The sequence below is a fragment of the Phocoena sinus genome, chromosome 9, assembly GCF_008692025.1.
Source record: "Phocoena sinus isolate mPhoSin1 chromosome 9, mPhoSin1.pri, whole genome shotgun sequence".
NCBI lineage: Eukaryota > Metazoa > Chordata > Mammalia > Artiodactyla > Phocoenidae > Phocoena > Phocoena sinus.
In genome coordinates, this window is record NC_045771.1 from 32,084,591 (window position 1) to 32,100,694 (window position 16,104).

Below are 16,104 nucleotides of genomic sequence, written 5' to 3' on the forward strand. Positions count from 1 at the left end.
CAAATTTGTTTTCCTGAATTTATTTGGTATCTTGTATCTTGGGGGCCTTGCTAGCTACTTGAAGAGAATTAGATGAAATTGGTTAATACAGCTTTTAGTAAAAATCTATTCTTATGAGTGTTATCAATGAGCACTAGGATGTGGAAGAATTCATTCACTCCTGAAACTTCCCATGCTTGGTAGCATGCTAGGCCCAGGGGACACAAAGATAGATGTTAGCTTGCGAGTAGCTTCCTGTCTTCAGCAGTGTGCTCCAAAAGGTGGTCCCTGACTGATCTCCACATGCATCGCCTGGTCTGCTGGTTAAAGTATGCAGCTGTTTAGCCTCCAAAAGGGGCTTATTTGGTGAGGATACCTGGGGAGGACACGCGGAATGCACATTTTTACCATTTACCTTGCTTCAATTTTTCTGTATTTTTAGGCTAAGGGGAGATGATTCCTGGATTCAGGGCACCCATCAATTAGAACACTGGCAAACCTGGCCAGATCTGACTTGCAGATATGTTTTTAAAATTGGGAAATTTCACATAAACACTTGATTTCTTCCTTCTCTTGAAAAATTAGAAGCTGTGACATCACTAGGTTTGTGTTTCTTGACTGAATTCAAGGAATTTTCCCCCCGTTATAGTTGGACAGAACCTCTGTGTTCCTGTTGGTTCAAATCCCTATCATTCTCTCCTGTGTTACACACCTGGCCATCCTTATTCAGATATCCTCCATCCCTGGCCCTTGTAATCATTTGATTTAATGACCTCTGACCTATTGATAGATTCAAGTGGATAATTACAAATTAAAAAAATTTTTTTTAAACTCTGTTAATGTTATCCCTGTTTATCTGTGTCTCAGGTAAGGCTGGGACTTAATTCTATGCACAAACTTTGAAAGGCCTTAGGAAGTGGGAGTTCTAGGTTCTAGAGGAGAGAATGGTTAAAATATTTGGGGCAGGTGGTCACTTTCAGTCATCTGGCCAGCACGGATTTGGTTTAGGCTGTTGAACACAGGTGGCAGGTAACAGAGTTGAGATCATCTTATTTCTTTCTAAATCTAGCATTCCTATAGCAGTTGTCACCATGGTATCTTGATGTGTTCTGACAGGAGAAATTTCACTTATTAAAAAATGTGGTAATGAGGGAAAGAGAAACTCCTTTCATGCTTTAACCCTGGAGACATTTCCTCAGTGAAGAGCTCAGAAATATGAGCGTACATAGGATGGAAGTTCCACCATGATCTGACCCAACCAAGGGCTGGTGATGTTTTTTTGTCTTTTAAAATATTTATTTATTTGGCTGCACCAGGTCTTTGTTTCGGCACGCGGGATCTTTAGTTGTGGCATGCGAACTCTTAGTGGCAGCGTGTGGGATCTAGTTCCCTGACCAGGGATCGAACTCGGGCCCCCTGCATTGGGAGCGTGGGGTCTTAGCCACTGGACCACCAGGGAAGTCCCCTGGTGGTATTTCTTAATGATGAGGCTGCAGATGTTCAGCTGAAAGAATCCTTGAACCTGAGGGCTGGCAGCTAACTCAAGGTTGTAATACTCCTTGCGTGCCTCTTTTCAGCATTTGAGGCACTTGTACATGTTAATCTCATCTAATCCTTACAACCACCCTGTGAAGTGATGAAATGCTCATTCCCATCCTTGTATAGCGTCAAAAAGAGATTCACTGAAGGTTAGTCACCTGCTTCAGGTCAAACAGCTCTTCTAAAAACAACTCCCCCGAATTTTAAATTACAGCCAGTGTTTTAAAATCTTATTCGGCGTTCACAGCTTCTGTGGAGCATGGGGCTTCCATTTACGTAGACCACCTGATGAGTGGAGCCCCTAGTTGTGTGGTGTGGGCAGTTCTGAGTCCTGGCACATTGATGGGAAAAGTTTGCATGTGGGCTGTGCTGCAGGCATAAATAAGACATGTGATAAGCTTTGTGCAGTTCTGAGTGGGCTAGCCAGGCTCATGAAAGCATCTTCAAAATAAAGTGAATGAGATGATACAGAAATGACCTTGAATCTGATATCATTTTCAGTACCAAAAAAAAAAAAAAAAAAGAAAGAAGGAAAAAAAGCAAACTTTAGTACCGTGCCTATTGTTAGGGACGAATTGCTTGTGACAAACTTCAGGATTGCAGGTACAAGCAACCCTTGAACTGAGAAGCACTGGTGCACCCCACACTGCCTCAAGTCTGTTCATATCTCCTTACTCTAGAGATGTGAGCTCACCCTAGAGATGAGCTGGTTGATATAAAAGTCACTTGTGGGAGACCAGGGGAAGAATGATGTCCATTCAGAACAGATGCTGTATTAATTTGCTTAGGCCGCCATAACAAAAGATCGCAGGCTAGGTGGCTTAAACAGAAATTTATTTTCTCACAATTTTGGAGGTCAGGATTCCAAGATCAAGGTGTCAGCAGGGTTGGTTTCTTCTGAAGCCTTTCCCCTTAGTTTGTAGATGGCCTCTCTCCTTGGTTTATGGACTGGTTTCTTCGGAGGCCTCTTATCCTCTTCACTCTTCCCTCTGTGTCTGTATCCTAATCTCTTTTTATAAGCATGCCAGTCATATTAGGTTAGGGCCCACTCTACTGACTTCATTTTACCTTCATTACCTCTGTAAAGACTATTTCTTCTTTTTTTTTTTTTGCGGTATGCGGGCCTCTCACTGCTGTGGCCTCTCCCGCTGCGGAGCACAGGCTCCGGACGCGCAGGCCCAGCGGCCATGGCTCACAGGCCCAGCCGCTCCGTGGCATGTGGGATCCTCCCGGACCGGGGCACGAACCGGTGTCCCCTGCATCGGCAGGCGGACTCCCAACCACCGCGCCACCAGGGAAGCCCAAGACTATTTCTAAATATAGCCACATTCTAAGGTACTAGGGGTTAGGACTTCAACAAATGAATTTTGAGGAGGACATAATTCAGCCCGTAACAGATGCTTATATTGACCTTTTTCAGAGGATTTATGAATTGTTAGCATGCTTTTTGATGGTGGATAGCAAGGTACTCACATCACCAGGTCTTAGAAATGTTTTTAAGTCCAGGTTTCCTCTACCACCTTTTTTACTGAAATAAATAAAATGCATAAAATCTTATTGGGATCACACAAACTAATACAGTGTTTTGCCTTAAGGATCATGAAGTTAAAACTCTGTCGAAGACAAGCAAGAAAGGAAGTAAAGTAAAATAAAACAGGGTAGGTGGAGATTCTAGACAGCTGGTGAGCACACTCGTCAGGCTCAAAGGTACTCAGTGTGAGCCCAGTGATTTCAGATCTTCTGAGTCTTTGAGAGGTTGGAAAACTGAATTTTTACATAAAGTTCCCCAATTTTTAAACATTGGCAATGTATTCCTTTTTCAAAAAAGAGAACATTGTATGAGTCAAACAAAACATGTCTGCTTACTGGATTTAACCCATTTCATTGGGTTAGGCTGGTTTGGATCTAATGGCCTATACTAGATCAGAGTTTTTGACCCCAGCTCTACATGAAACCTAGGGATATTTTTGAACCATTATTATGTAGTATTTAATTAAAACATTTCCTCATTGGACAAAAGAGTCCATGCTTTAAGAGGGTGGAGATATGGGGATATATGTATATGTATAGCTGATTCACTTTGTTATAAAGCAAAAACTAACACACCAATGTAAAGCAATTATATTCCAATAAAGATGTTTTTTTTAAAAAAAAAACATTCAAGGACCAAAGGAAAAAAAAAAAGAGTCCATGCTTTAAATCTAGCAATAATCAATTTGGCCAGAACTGACGTATAGGACCCATCCCACATTTCTCTAATTATGACTTTTGCAAGCACTTAATGGAGAGTTTTTACTATTTAATCTAAAATCTTAGAATACTTGGTTTAAAATTTGAAAAATTATACAAATAGCCTTGTTAGGACTATTGTGTAGTTACAGAATCATTTTATTAAATTCAATAAATTATTTCTTTCTGAAATTCCATGCATATTAGGCTGACTATTCATTGTGTAATATGTATATGCAGAACTTGAAAATAGTAATGACTTACTAGGAGTTTTCTGGGGTCCAGACACTGTTCTAAGTACTTTAAAAGAATTAATCGATTTAATCCTCTCAACAACCCTGTAGAGGTGAGATCCATTATGACTGCCACTTAACTGATGGATAACTGAGGGAAGCACTTGCCCAAGGTCACAGAAAGAGTTTCTTAATCATGTAACCCTGCACTTTACTACTCTAGGGTATGTGACCCAAGTTGTTTTGTTTTGTTTTCGGGGAGGTGGGGGCATTTGGGAGTCTTTAACTTCTCTCCTTCTCAGAATACCCTATTCGGCCTATCATACCTAAATTTCAATCTTCCCCACCCCTCCCCCCAGAAGGTCTCATTAAATGTCTCCTACTGGGCAGAAATTTCATTTTAAGAAGTATGCCTAATAGGTACAAAGTGAGCTTCTTAAACCATAGTGTTTGTGGATAGAATTCCATAGGATGTCCATACAAATAAAAATTTTTAAATTGTGTTTTCATGTTCACCAACCTCTCACCGACAGTATTTACTTCAATTATGAGTTTAGGCAAAAGACCACAATAGGCCTGGCAGTACCTGTGACTTTGTCACAATAGAAATTAGAGATAATTTAAAATCTTAATACATAAAACTGTTGTAGGATTTTCAAAATATTATTTACATTCACGGAAACTTCAAAATTACATTAATTATGGGCCTACCACTATATCATCTTATTTACTCTGGAAGAAAAAGCACATCTATTTCTGCATTACAAATTCGTTTTGTAGATACAGAATTTTTAATCACTGGACTTGAACATAACTGGTTTTCTTTATGATCCTATTTTGTTGCTGTTGTTATTTTTTGGCCTATGTTTTGTTTTATGCATTAAAAAATTTTTCTGAGAAGGAATCAATAAGTTTCACTGCAGTGCCAAAGGGACCGATCACGTGAAAGAGTAAGAAAGTAACATTTACTTCATCCATTTATTCATCTTTCTTTCCATCTATCCACCCATTGGTTCCATTGAATTAATTTGATTAAATATGACTGACTGCTCATCATGCGTTGGACTCAGTGTTAGGTATTGCAGACTTGGAGTAATGTTCTTACATACCCACCACCAATCTTCATTTGATGTTGAAGTCTGGAAAATCTGCCGAAGGCTCCCAGAATGTACCGGAATCTTCACATTTGAAATACCTTTGTTTTTTGAAAGATATCCGATTTGCATCAGTCTCTTAGCTGAGGGAAACCCAAGGCCACCGCTCACTCTATTCTTCCTCTTCCCTTTCAATCTCTAATTTTTCTCTTATTTGCTGAAACCCACACAGGCATGCTACTCACTAGAAATAAGAGGAACATTGCTACATTTTAAAGACTGGTAATATAGTTTGTACATCGTGATATTAGTTCTACTGCTGCAATGTCATCCTTTATTGCCAACATAGTTTTTCATGTTTGGCTATAGATGAGGTAGCAGATATCAGTACTTGGATTCTGTTTGTCAGTGGCAACTGGAGAGTGTAACCCTGGTTTCACCCCAATCCCTAGAACGAGAAAACAAATAATACGGTCTTGGATCAAAACAATTAGGCAAGGGAACATTAGAAAGTTTTGTTAATTATAAATAGTCTCTCTAAAAGTAAGCACATGTGGTTTTCAGTTCCAGTTATGACAGGGTACCTAGTATTGGGCCAGCCCTCCTACTGAAAGTTAAACAAGTGAAACAACATATATGAAATAACTGTTAGAAGGCATTGGCAAGTAGTAAATGCAGGCAGGGCTTGAGGAACAGTGATTCTTGAGCGAAGGGCTAGGAATGGGGTAGCGGTCAGTTGGGGAATAAAGATGAGTTTTATTTGGGGATTGCCAAAGTGTCTGGGATTTGAAGAACAAAGCCCCCAGGGGAAGAAACTTAAGAGAAAGAGTCCAAAAAATCTGTATACAATTTCCTTTTAAATTTTAGGCTGAATTCTAAGCAGGGCAGGATGAGACTTCAAGAAACCAACAGAAAACAGCATCTGGGAGGGGAAGGAGCTGAGCAAAGATTTAATAAACAGGACACAAAACGCTAATCATAGAGGCAAAAAATTGATAAATTAATTGCATTGAAAGTAAGGACTTAAGTTCCGATTTACAGTTTATGAAGCTATTTTCCTTTTAGAAGCTTTATTGCTTTACCTCTCCCATTTGAATTTATGATTATGTTTTTGTTTGGTTCTATGGCTCTAAAAATGATTCTGTAGAGGAAACAGAACCATACAGTGTGGTATTTGTAAATGGGGTGCCTTTACCTGCTGCTCACGCCCAGGGGTTTTGAGCAGATTCGGTTCAACTCATATTTTAAATTTTGGGAACGGGGTTCCCCACCGCTATTCCAATGGGTATCTATGGCCACATTGGGTGAGGGTGGAGGGCTGATCAAAGCAGAAAATGTCCAGCAAATGTGTCTTGTGACCCAGATAGCATCATGCCTTTTGGATAGTCAATGGTCAGCAGTTGGAGGCTGAAAGCTGACAATGTGAGGTCCTTAGCAGATACTGAAGGGAAGACAAGTAGTAGTAAAATACATCCCAACTGAACTGATTCTTAACAAAGAAGATGTTAATGCTCAAAGTAATAACTCATGAAAATTAAGTGATGATGTAGTAATAAAGGGATGTTGACTCTGATAGTAATGGCCAGTAGATGGCTATTTCTGTTTTCCATTAGGAAAAAAAATATTGTATTGCTAACATAAAACTGCCTCAGTGGTTAAACATTTCTTTAATTGTCAGAATAAAATTCCAGACTACTTAAACCTTAATGCTGGTTTTTCAGAAGTATTTCTCTTTATTATTCTACAGGTGACTTCACTTTCCCTAGGATGAAAATAGCAACACCAATGCTTTTTTTCTTTAAATTCTTGAATCATAAATGTAACTAAGCCTTCAAGTCTAGCTATGACATTGTTTTATTCATGTTATGAATTAAATTTTATTTTGTATTTGTTGGTTAATTAATTGAATAACATCTGCTACATATATTTAGAGTATGTCTTTTCAAATAATGACATCATATTTCCAGGCAATTTTAAATAAGTCCAACTGATTTGAAACAATCAAAAAATGTAGACCAAGAAACTATTGTCATCAAGTGAGATTTTAGACAGTATAAGGTGGAATTTATGTCTCAAAAATTCCAAAGGTATTTGAAACTCCATTAACTTGGTATATGGCTACTGATTATAATTGTCTGGGAAATGTTGATGTATCATTTATTTCATAACTTTACATTGGCAAGCTATTCATTTATGGCTTTTCTCTTGCATTTTGTATCACAAGTAAATCATCACTAAGTCAATCATAAATGCTATCTACATATGTGTCAAAATTTAAGGTCATCATCTTTAGTTTCCTTATCAATTCTTCAAATGTTACATTTCCCTTTGAACTGAATAATACATAGCCTGCCAATGCAGGGGACATGGGTTCGTGCCCCAGTCCGGGAAGATCCCACATGCCGCGGAGCGGCTGGGTCTGTGAGCCACGGCCGCTGAGCCTGCGCGTCCGGAGCCTGTGCTCCGCAATAGGAGAGGCCACAACAGTTACAGGCCCGAGTACCGCAAAAAAAAAATAATAATAAAAAAAAAATAATAATACATAGCCCACAGTGAAAAGAAAATCTCAGCTCTGATTTTATAGTTAGTTCTACACTCCTCATCAGAGGAGAAAAGGGTCTGATCTCACAACTATTTATATAGCTTTTAAACTTTCTAAGAAAAATAAAGCTCTCTATAATTAATGCCTAGTGGTATAAACATCCCTGCTTTAGTGGTTGCCTGGTAACTACATACTGCAGGCTTGTGGGGTTGCTAAAGAGGCTGAATAAACGGAAATACTTAGATTCATTTCCAATTCAGGTGGATGAGGGGCAGCAGTGGGCTAGATTTCTTCGTTAAAATTGTTTTTCCGTAATAGTTTTGCACTAAAACATCCTTCTGCAGTAAAACTTACTCTTGTAAATGACTTCTGCAGATAAGAGTCCAATCAGCAAGTAATGGTTTAAGATTTTAAAAACATTAAATAGAACTGAACCAACACTGCTTCATTGTTCTGTATTAGCCCTAGTTTCTGTTCTTAGAGTGACCAAACTGGGGAATAATGTTCTTACTGAACCTTTAACTCTTCAAAAATATTTTATATTTGGACATTCCTTTAGCATTGAATGACCAAATGCAATTCCCAGCTAGCGGTGGTGGTAAAAGGGGCTGGGAGTGATTATAATAATATATTTATGTTTAGCTTTGGCTTGCTTCTACCTGGCCGATTTAATTTTCTAATTATGTTTTGCTTTCGTTTAGGTAAAATCAGCTTGCATTCCCTTGGCACACGCCAACTGCAGTTGGTGGAGGAGGCCTTCCAAAACCATAGGCTGTTGACAAGAGTGGCTAACTAGATTAGGATTAAATTTACTGAGTGAAATCCACAAAGAGCCTAAGCACATGCAGATAATGACAAGTTGACTAAGAGGGAATGTAGTTAGGTCATATAAAAACTCATTTCTGGCAATGTCTTGGTTTCAAAAACATGTGATAGATACAGGGCACTCAAAGCTCATCTGTGCTCTTTTGTTAGAGTTCCTTATGTCAAGATTTGGGGCTTCCCAGGTTGGTCACTGTGGTGTAGACAGGGATAAGCATGGTCTGGAATATTTAAATTGTATAACTATAGCCTTGTGGATAGAGTCAGAAATGATTTGCTACTCAGTAATTTTGTCATTTGGCAATACTTAGGCATGATAACATATGGTTTGCTCTTTGGAGTTAACATAAATGTTGTCATTGACTGAAATAAAGAATTCTCTTATTCTACCAGGGAAACTGTTTTAGGATATGTGTAAGTTCCTTCCATGTGAAAAGATGAAGTGTCCCATTGCATCATTGTGTATAACTCTTTGGGTTTTTGGTTTAGCGGGTTGGAGGATGTGGCTAGTGAGGTTGAGGCCATGGTTTAATCAGAAAGCCACTTGGCTCCCCAAGCTAAGTTTGCATTTCTAGCTGCAGAAACCCATTTCATTGGTCTTAAAAGAGAATCTTGAAGAGTGTGCTATGGCTCAGCACAAATACCTCTTTTCCAGGATTCAGAAAATAATGAAACCAATAGTTTTCTCTGTTTGTAAAATATTCAGTATCTCTCCTTCCATCTTTTTTTTTTTTTTTTTTTTTGGCCACACCGTGCAGCATGCGGGATCTTAGTTCCCCGACCAGGGATCGAACCCATTCCCCCTACAGTGGAAGCGCCGAGTCTTAACCACTGGATCACCAGGGAAGGCCGTCTCTCCTTCTATTTTAATGATGAAAGAAATTTACTGATTAATGATCATGATTCATTTTGTTATATATATTAGTTTCTTTTCTTCCTGTGTATACTTCCATCTCTCTTCTTTTCCCCACCTTCCAGAAATTTTCACTCTACCCTGGGATGTCTTTTTTTTTTTTTTTAGCTGTCTATGAAGCTTCAAAAGATTTAATTTCTAGAGCCATCAAGTCACTACCCTTTCAGATCTATTTTGGTTTGATGCTAATAGAGCCTGTGTTTGTGCAAAGGAAGTCTTTCAGAAAGAGTTAATTTGCAATCTCAACAGAGGCTAATTCTCAGCAGAGTAAAAAAAAAAAAACAACAACCCAGCAAGTGTCCTCCAGGTGGAGAAGCAGCCTGGGCCAGGCAGCTGGTGAGGCAGTTAACTCCTCGTGTTCTACTTCTGTGCAGTAGGGTGGGATATTCCTTCAGCCCTCAGCAGTGGGCAGTGGCAGCTTTAAGGTAGAGACAAAATGCTGTTTGTTTTCCTAACAAGGTCCTAGATTTTGGCAGTTAGAAAATGTGCTGTCCTGTGATTTCTTCCTTTTTTTTTTTTTTAAACCTGTTTTTCATTAAAAAAAAAAAAAGGTGAGAGGGAAGAAATCACTCAGGGATTGATTCCTTTGTGATGTGATTCTGCTTTAATTTTATTTAGACTAATAGAAGCTAGTTCATCCCAATGACGATTTTTTAAAATTGAGCTGCATGTATAAAATGAATGGGATTTGCTTCCCAGAAATAGTCATGTCATATTCCCAGTTCTTAACTCCCAAGTGAAGTTTATTCTTTATTTTTCCCCCCCAGAAGTGGGCTGGTTAATTTCTTGGGTAGTAATTCAACTCAGTATCAAGAAAATGTATTACCTTGTGATGTGAAAATGCATTTTGAAAAGAACAAGGAATGCTTTTAGGTTTCAACTTAAAATTTTTACTATCAGTTCAGCACCTAAGTTTTACTGTCAAATGCTTTTCTTTCATCTTATAAGGAATCTAGTTATTCTAATATTGAGCACTTTCAGAGAGAATATTTCATAAAAGAAAGTGTTACAATGAACAGGGATGGAAAACATAGGGCTAAGAGAGGGAGTAGCTATCAGAGTGAAGTCAAAGAAAAATAATGAGCACCTCTGGTTATACGATACCCTGGAGGTGATTTCTAAACCTTTGACCCTTAACCCCAGGGTTCCAGGTGAAACTTCTTTCTTGATGTAGACCTTTTCTGGAAGGGAACTTTTTACAATGTATTGATCCCCACCCCCCCCACCCCACCCCCCTGCCCTTGCAGGGCCTTTGCAGAAAAGATTTTTCTCTGCCCCGTTTTCTGTCATATTTAGATCCAATTTGGAAAGTGAAGCAATAAAAGTGCTGAAACCTTTCATTAGGAGTCTGCCATTTTAAAGAATGAACTCTGATCTGTAACCCTCAGACTAAACATTCATCTTCCAGAAATTCAAGTCCAGGATTTGGTTATGGTTTGCTTTTACTTCTTTGAGACACAGCTTGAATGCCTCCATTTGATTTTGTGCTTTCAACACATTTTTGGGATCTGGTGATTTGGGAAGGCATGTAACCATACGGTCTTGATAAGGTGATAGATTTTCACATCCTAGGAATTGGCAGGAAAGGGTAGGAACTGAATCCGATGTGGGAAGGGAAAATTAAGAGCTTGAGCCTAACTCACTCATCTCATGAGATACCTTCTGAGACCTATAATTCCCATAAAATCAATTTTTAGGCAAGTTTTTGTTTTCTTTTTGTTTTTTGGTGTGTGTGTCCCCACCACATGGGATTCTTTTAAATTCTCTTAAAAGTAGAGAGCTTTCTTTCACAAGCGGTGACACAACACTTCTTGGTTAGCCCTTCAGAAAATCAGTTTTGCGGTAAAGAACAAAAAAGTGCCTTGCTTCACCTTTCTTGAAAAGAGATTGTATAGAAAGGTAGGGCTGAGGGGCCGGGTGTAACGTAATAAAGGGTAGCAGCACGCATTTTGATCTGGAAGTTGATGGTTTGGGGAGAAGGAGAATCAAACAAAGGCAGGCATATACACCAAATGGGTAAAAACGCCCTGGCGGCAGTATTGGATGTAAAAAAATTTTTTTCTTTTTCTTTTTTAAAGAAAAAAGCAAAGGGTGCTTTCTGTGTTTTCTAGAGGTGGGCTAGAGAGGGGGCTGAAGTGAAGGACTTTCCTGGCTCTAATAGAGAATTCGGATTAGGGAGGCCGGGCATTTAATCGGTCCGTCGTTGCCCCGCCGGCTCGGTGGGGACGTGTCAGGCGAATCAGCTCTTGGGCGCCTTCTTTCCTTCGCCTCGCCCTGGAGCTTTGATTCTGCTCTCTGCGCTCCGGGCCTTAACCCGGCCTGGGCACGTGCCCAGTTCTCTCACCTCAAGGAGCCGGCTGATGGCTGGCAGCCCCGGGCGGGGACCAGGCGGCGGCGGGCGGCGCACCGGCGCGCAGCGGGTTAAGGCGGCGGGGGTGGCGGCGAGGGGGCGGAGGGAGCGCTGCAGTGGCGGCGGCGGCCCGGCTGCGAGCGCCCGCGTCCCCGGACCGCCGCGGGTTAAGCGCCGCCCGCCGCCGGGAGGGCTGAACCCGGAGCTGCCGCTCCGAGCTCGCATTCGGATCCGCTAGAGCAGGAAGATGGCGACGGACGGCGCGAGCTGCGAGCCCGACTTCTCCCGCGCCGCAGAGGAGGCGGCGAGGGCCCCGGCGGAGGCGGCGGTAACCGAGGTCCCAGGGTGGGCGCGGGGTTCCGGGGTGGGAGCCCCCGGGGCGCTGCCAGCCCGGGCTCTTCCGGGTGCGCTGTCCTCGGGGTGCCCCCTCCTCGGGGTGCCTCATCCCCCGAGGCCGGGGCGAGGCGGCCGCCTGGGTTGGGGATACCGCCTGTCCTTTCCGAGCCTCGCGGGAAGCAGCCCCGGTCCGCCCGGTTCTCGGGGCTCCCTGCGTGTGGCCTCTGTACCCACTCTCTCTGCTTCGGTCGGGTTTGGCCAGGGGTGAGGGCTGGGGTGTGTTTCCCAGCGAACTGGACACCCTCCCATTGTTGGCCTCTCTCTGCGCGCGTGGCTGTGGGCGCGTGTCTCGGAGATGCCTGGCACCTCTCAGCGGACCCGGAGAGCAGCGAGGGGGAGGCGGGTTGGCGCCGAGCAGGTGTGGGGATGCCCATTGTGTGTGTGCGTGTGTGTGTATTCATTCGTGTGCCTGAGACCCCTTGGGAGAGGCCCCATGCCCAGCTGTAGGCGCTGCTGCCGCTGAGCGCCGGCGCTTTGGGTCCCAGCTGCCTGCTACCCCATCACTTGGTGATGGGGATTGGGGTTGGGGCGGGGGAGGTGTCCTCGTTCTTCCCGAGACTATGCCCGGGCGAGGTGGAGGTTCAACACCTGGTATCAACACAGTGTTTCTTCTCTGGGGTCTAGAAGCCAAATGAGCTTCCATCCATCGCTGGTCCCTACTTTAACCCCCAGAATCTCCCCGTGCACAGAGGCTCATCGGTTGGTTTCCATCCCGTACCTTAGGGGAAGGCTGGTCCCACATTTCCTGCGTGGAAATGTTTTTGGGGTTTGGGAAGCAGCTTGGTAGGAGCTGCAAGAATCTGCAAAGAAAGGCAGCTCTGGGAGCGCCTCCCACCCTAGGCGCGATTCTGCTGCTCCCCCAGGAGATTCCGGGTAGGATGCGGTGAGCTGAGCGTGGACGCCCCTCCGTTTTTCCCACTCATGGCCTGACCAGACTCGGTGAAGGAGCAGCTGAGGGCAGGGCCAGGTGTGAATAGCCAGAGCTGCTTGAACTTCCTCCCCTTGCATTTGGAGGTAGGGCTTTCTGGAGAGGTAGAGGAGAGACGTGGAGGAAAGCTACTTGGGCATGAGAGGAGCTGAGCCTGGGAAGGAAAGAGAGAAACAGGGAGAGAAGGAAACACGGAGGCGGAGGGCTGCTGATTTCCACTTGTGAAACTGGCAAGTTTTGATTTGAAACTTTTAGGAAAATAGATTTTTCATTCTTTACGTAGAAAATGTGATCTTAAGATTTCGTATGAAATCTGCCTACTTGTGATGCAGGAAATCAGTTCCCCTGCGTGAAGTAAAAGAAGGTAGCTATTAAGACAACAAACCTCTCCGAGAAGTTGAAGTGATTGGGTACCTTCATCCCCAAGAGATGGTAAGGGGAGGGGAGTGAGAGAAAAAAGAAAGAGGGGTGTGTTTCTTGTTTCCCAGGAAGGTTGAATTTGTTTGCTTAATTGACTTAAAATGGGTTTTTCTATTACCCTCTCAGTATTTTAATCACCTGACAATTAAATCAAACAAAAACAGCTGAGTTATGCTCTGTAGCTGACCTATAGTTTTATTTGGTTAGATTATAAACAGAGCCTTAGACACTAGGCAGATTTTTTTGTTAACAAGTTCAGTGTTCCCTTTCTGCTGTTTGAAATTTTCAGGAGCCTGATTTTTAACAGCTTATAGGTAGAAGTTTGATCATTTCACCCTGGTTGATTTGAATAGCCATGAAAAAACTGTGAAAGTGAAACTCCTTTGTTGTTTCCATAAAATCCTATAGGGTTCTGAGGAGATGCAATAAGAATTCTTAATCTAGTATTTAAAAAAATGTTTGGTACTTTAGTGAAATTTTAATGATGGCTTCTTATGCAGTAAACTGAACATTTAACTTTTCACTTAATAAAGTACGGTCTGCCTATATCAGCTACTTGACCTATAGACTGATTTTTTTTTTTTTTTTTTTTTTTGCGGTACGCGGGCCTCTCACTGTTGTGGCCTCTCCCGTTGCGGAGCACAGGCTCCGGACGCGCAGGCTCAGCGGCCATGGCTCACAGGCCCAGCCGCTCCGCGGTATGTGGGATCTTCCCGGACCGGGGCACGAACCCTTGTCCCCTGCATCGGCAGGCGGACTCTCAACCACTGCGCCACCAGGGAAGCCCCCTAGACTGATTTTTAAATTAAAGAAAAGTTAGGTTGAAGAATATTTGTCATTATAACTGCCTCTTATCTAATGATTAAAATTTAAAGGCATGTTGATGCATTTTGAGTTTATAGCAGCCGAGGACTTAATTTTTTAGTGGGTAATTCTTTTTTGAATTTTATTTCATTTCAAGTTGGTTTACTTATTATGCATTTTATATGTATATTTGGCAGTAATGAGTCAATGGAAACCCAAAGCAGTAGGCTATTTTCGAAAGTGAATGTTTTCACTAAGTTTTGACTATTTAGATTGTTGCTTAGAGACAAGTTTAATTTATAGTTTTCAGCTTAATATGATTTTCAGTGGAGTGCTTTAAATTTAGTTTGTGGTCCTTGTTCTTAGCTGCTTAAATCCTGAAAGCATCCCAAGTATAAGGCTAAGGTAACAGCTACATTATTCAATAGGGTCATATTAATAGTCTTTGCTGTGAACCATGCCAGAGACCTGGGTTATTTTCAGCGCCTTAGCCAAATGTGATGACTCTTAGACTATATTGCTATGTCTACTCTGAAAATACGTCCTAATGGATAAGGCACTATGGAAAACAGAAATCTTCCAGCTTTTTATTGTCACCAAAGAATTTAAGAGTGAAAGGAAAATGTAGATCTTTTTAGAACTATGTTTGGGAAGCAGACCAACATTCTTGTCATTCTGGGCTTTTCTGGAGCAACTAATATACAAAAAGTAGATATAAATTTTGTTGTCATGGTGATAGTGACAAGAAAAAACCTGGATAACTATTTTGTTAAAAATGCACAATAGTGATGTTAAACAAATTAGCAGCTGGCACCTTGAAAATTGTGTTTCCAGGTGACAGTACTGAACGTAAATGCAATAAAAAGAAACTTTTTAGCCAATTTTGCTAAAATTTCTTTAAAAAATTAGTTATGTGGCAGCTATAGAGTATTGAAAGTTTCACAGTATAACTTAGGTAAGAAATATTGTAGATTTAACACACATTACCAAATACATACTGAAGTGGAGACATTGTAACATCTTTGCTGTCCTAAAGTAAAACATTTCAGTGCTAGAACCTCACATGCACCAAGGAGTCAAATCAAAGACCATGGTGTCATGAGAGGCACAAAAAATTTGCATTAGGAGTCTGGAGAAGAAGAGTCACAGGCAGGATTCCTAGTGGAAGGATCTGGAGACATTCCACAGAAGGATGGAGGACTTGGGCAGGGAGAGACTGCAGGTAGCTGTGTACAGGTGTGGTGGGTTTCTAGGGTTCCTTGAGAGGGGGCCTAGGGCAAAGATGAGCATAGAAGTTTCAGTCTCAAGTATGTGCTTTAGAAAAACTGCTTAAAGGTTGAAGAAATAGACAAAAATATTCCCCAAAGATCAGAATATAACAGTTTATCATGATGCTTCTTACTTTGTTTATTCTTAAATAGGTTATATATTTAGGTTTGCGTCTGTTTTTTGGACTTTATTATCGTTGTTGCTGTCACTGTTATATTTCCCACAGGAGCAATTTTGTTTAGAGAAAATATTTGTCCTCCTCTATGATTGAATACATGCCTAGGCTAGACTGCCAGTTGGTTTTATCCTCCTGTGTTTCACATAACTTTATGAGGTGAGAAAATGGTTCACAGACTTAGTACTTAGCCATTTACAAGTATCTGCTGTTGATCATATGCACAGCAAGGCCCTGGCTGGGAGAGAGCAGCCTCATCTTTCAAGAAGAGCAGTGTGGGTTTCATTTGTAAAAGCTAAGGTTTCTTAGCACAGCTCCAGGCACATTGTAGATGTTCCACCAATATTTATTGAATGAAGAAAATGAACACTCACCAAGAGGCTGTGTCATAATTCTTAATGTTGATTGGCT

The 16,104-nt window shown here is 41.6% G+C and overlaps 1 protein-coding gene across 3 annotated transcripts in view; it reads left to right on the plus strand.

Annotated features, from left to right (window-relative positions):
- Positions 1-16,104, plus strand: part of CTTNBP2 (cortactin binding protein 2) — a 175,428-nt gene that overhangs the window by 8,898 nt on the left and 150,426 nt on the right. Inside the window, exon 1 of one of the 3 annotated variants that reach the window (XM_032643249.1) lies at positions 11,856-12,029. The exons of 1 other annotated variant lie outside the window; for it this stretch is intronic. In XM_032643249.1, the coding sequence (XP_032499140.1) occupies positions 11,949-12,029 (81 nt within the window). In that variant the 5' untranslated portion in view covers positions 11,856-11,948. Of the gene's footprint in view, positions 1-11,855; positions 12,030-16,104 lie in introns of those variants that run through there. One more of the 3 variants, XM_032643253.1, reaches the window with a different exon arrangement.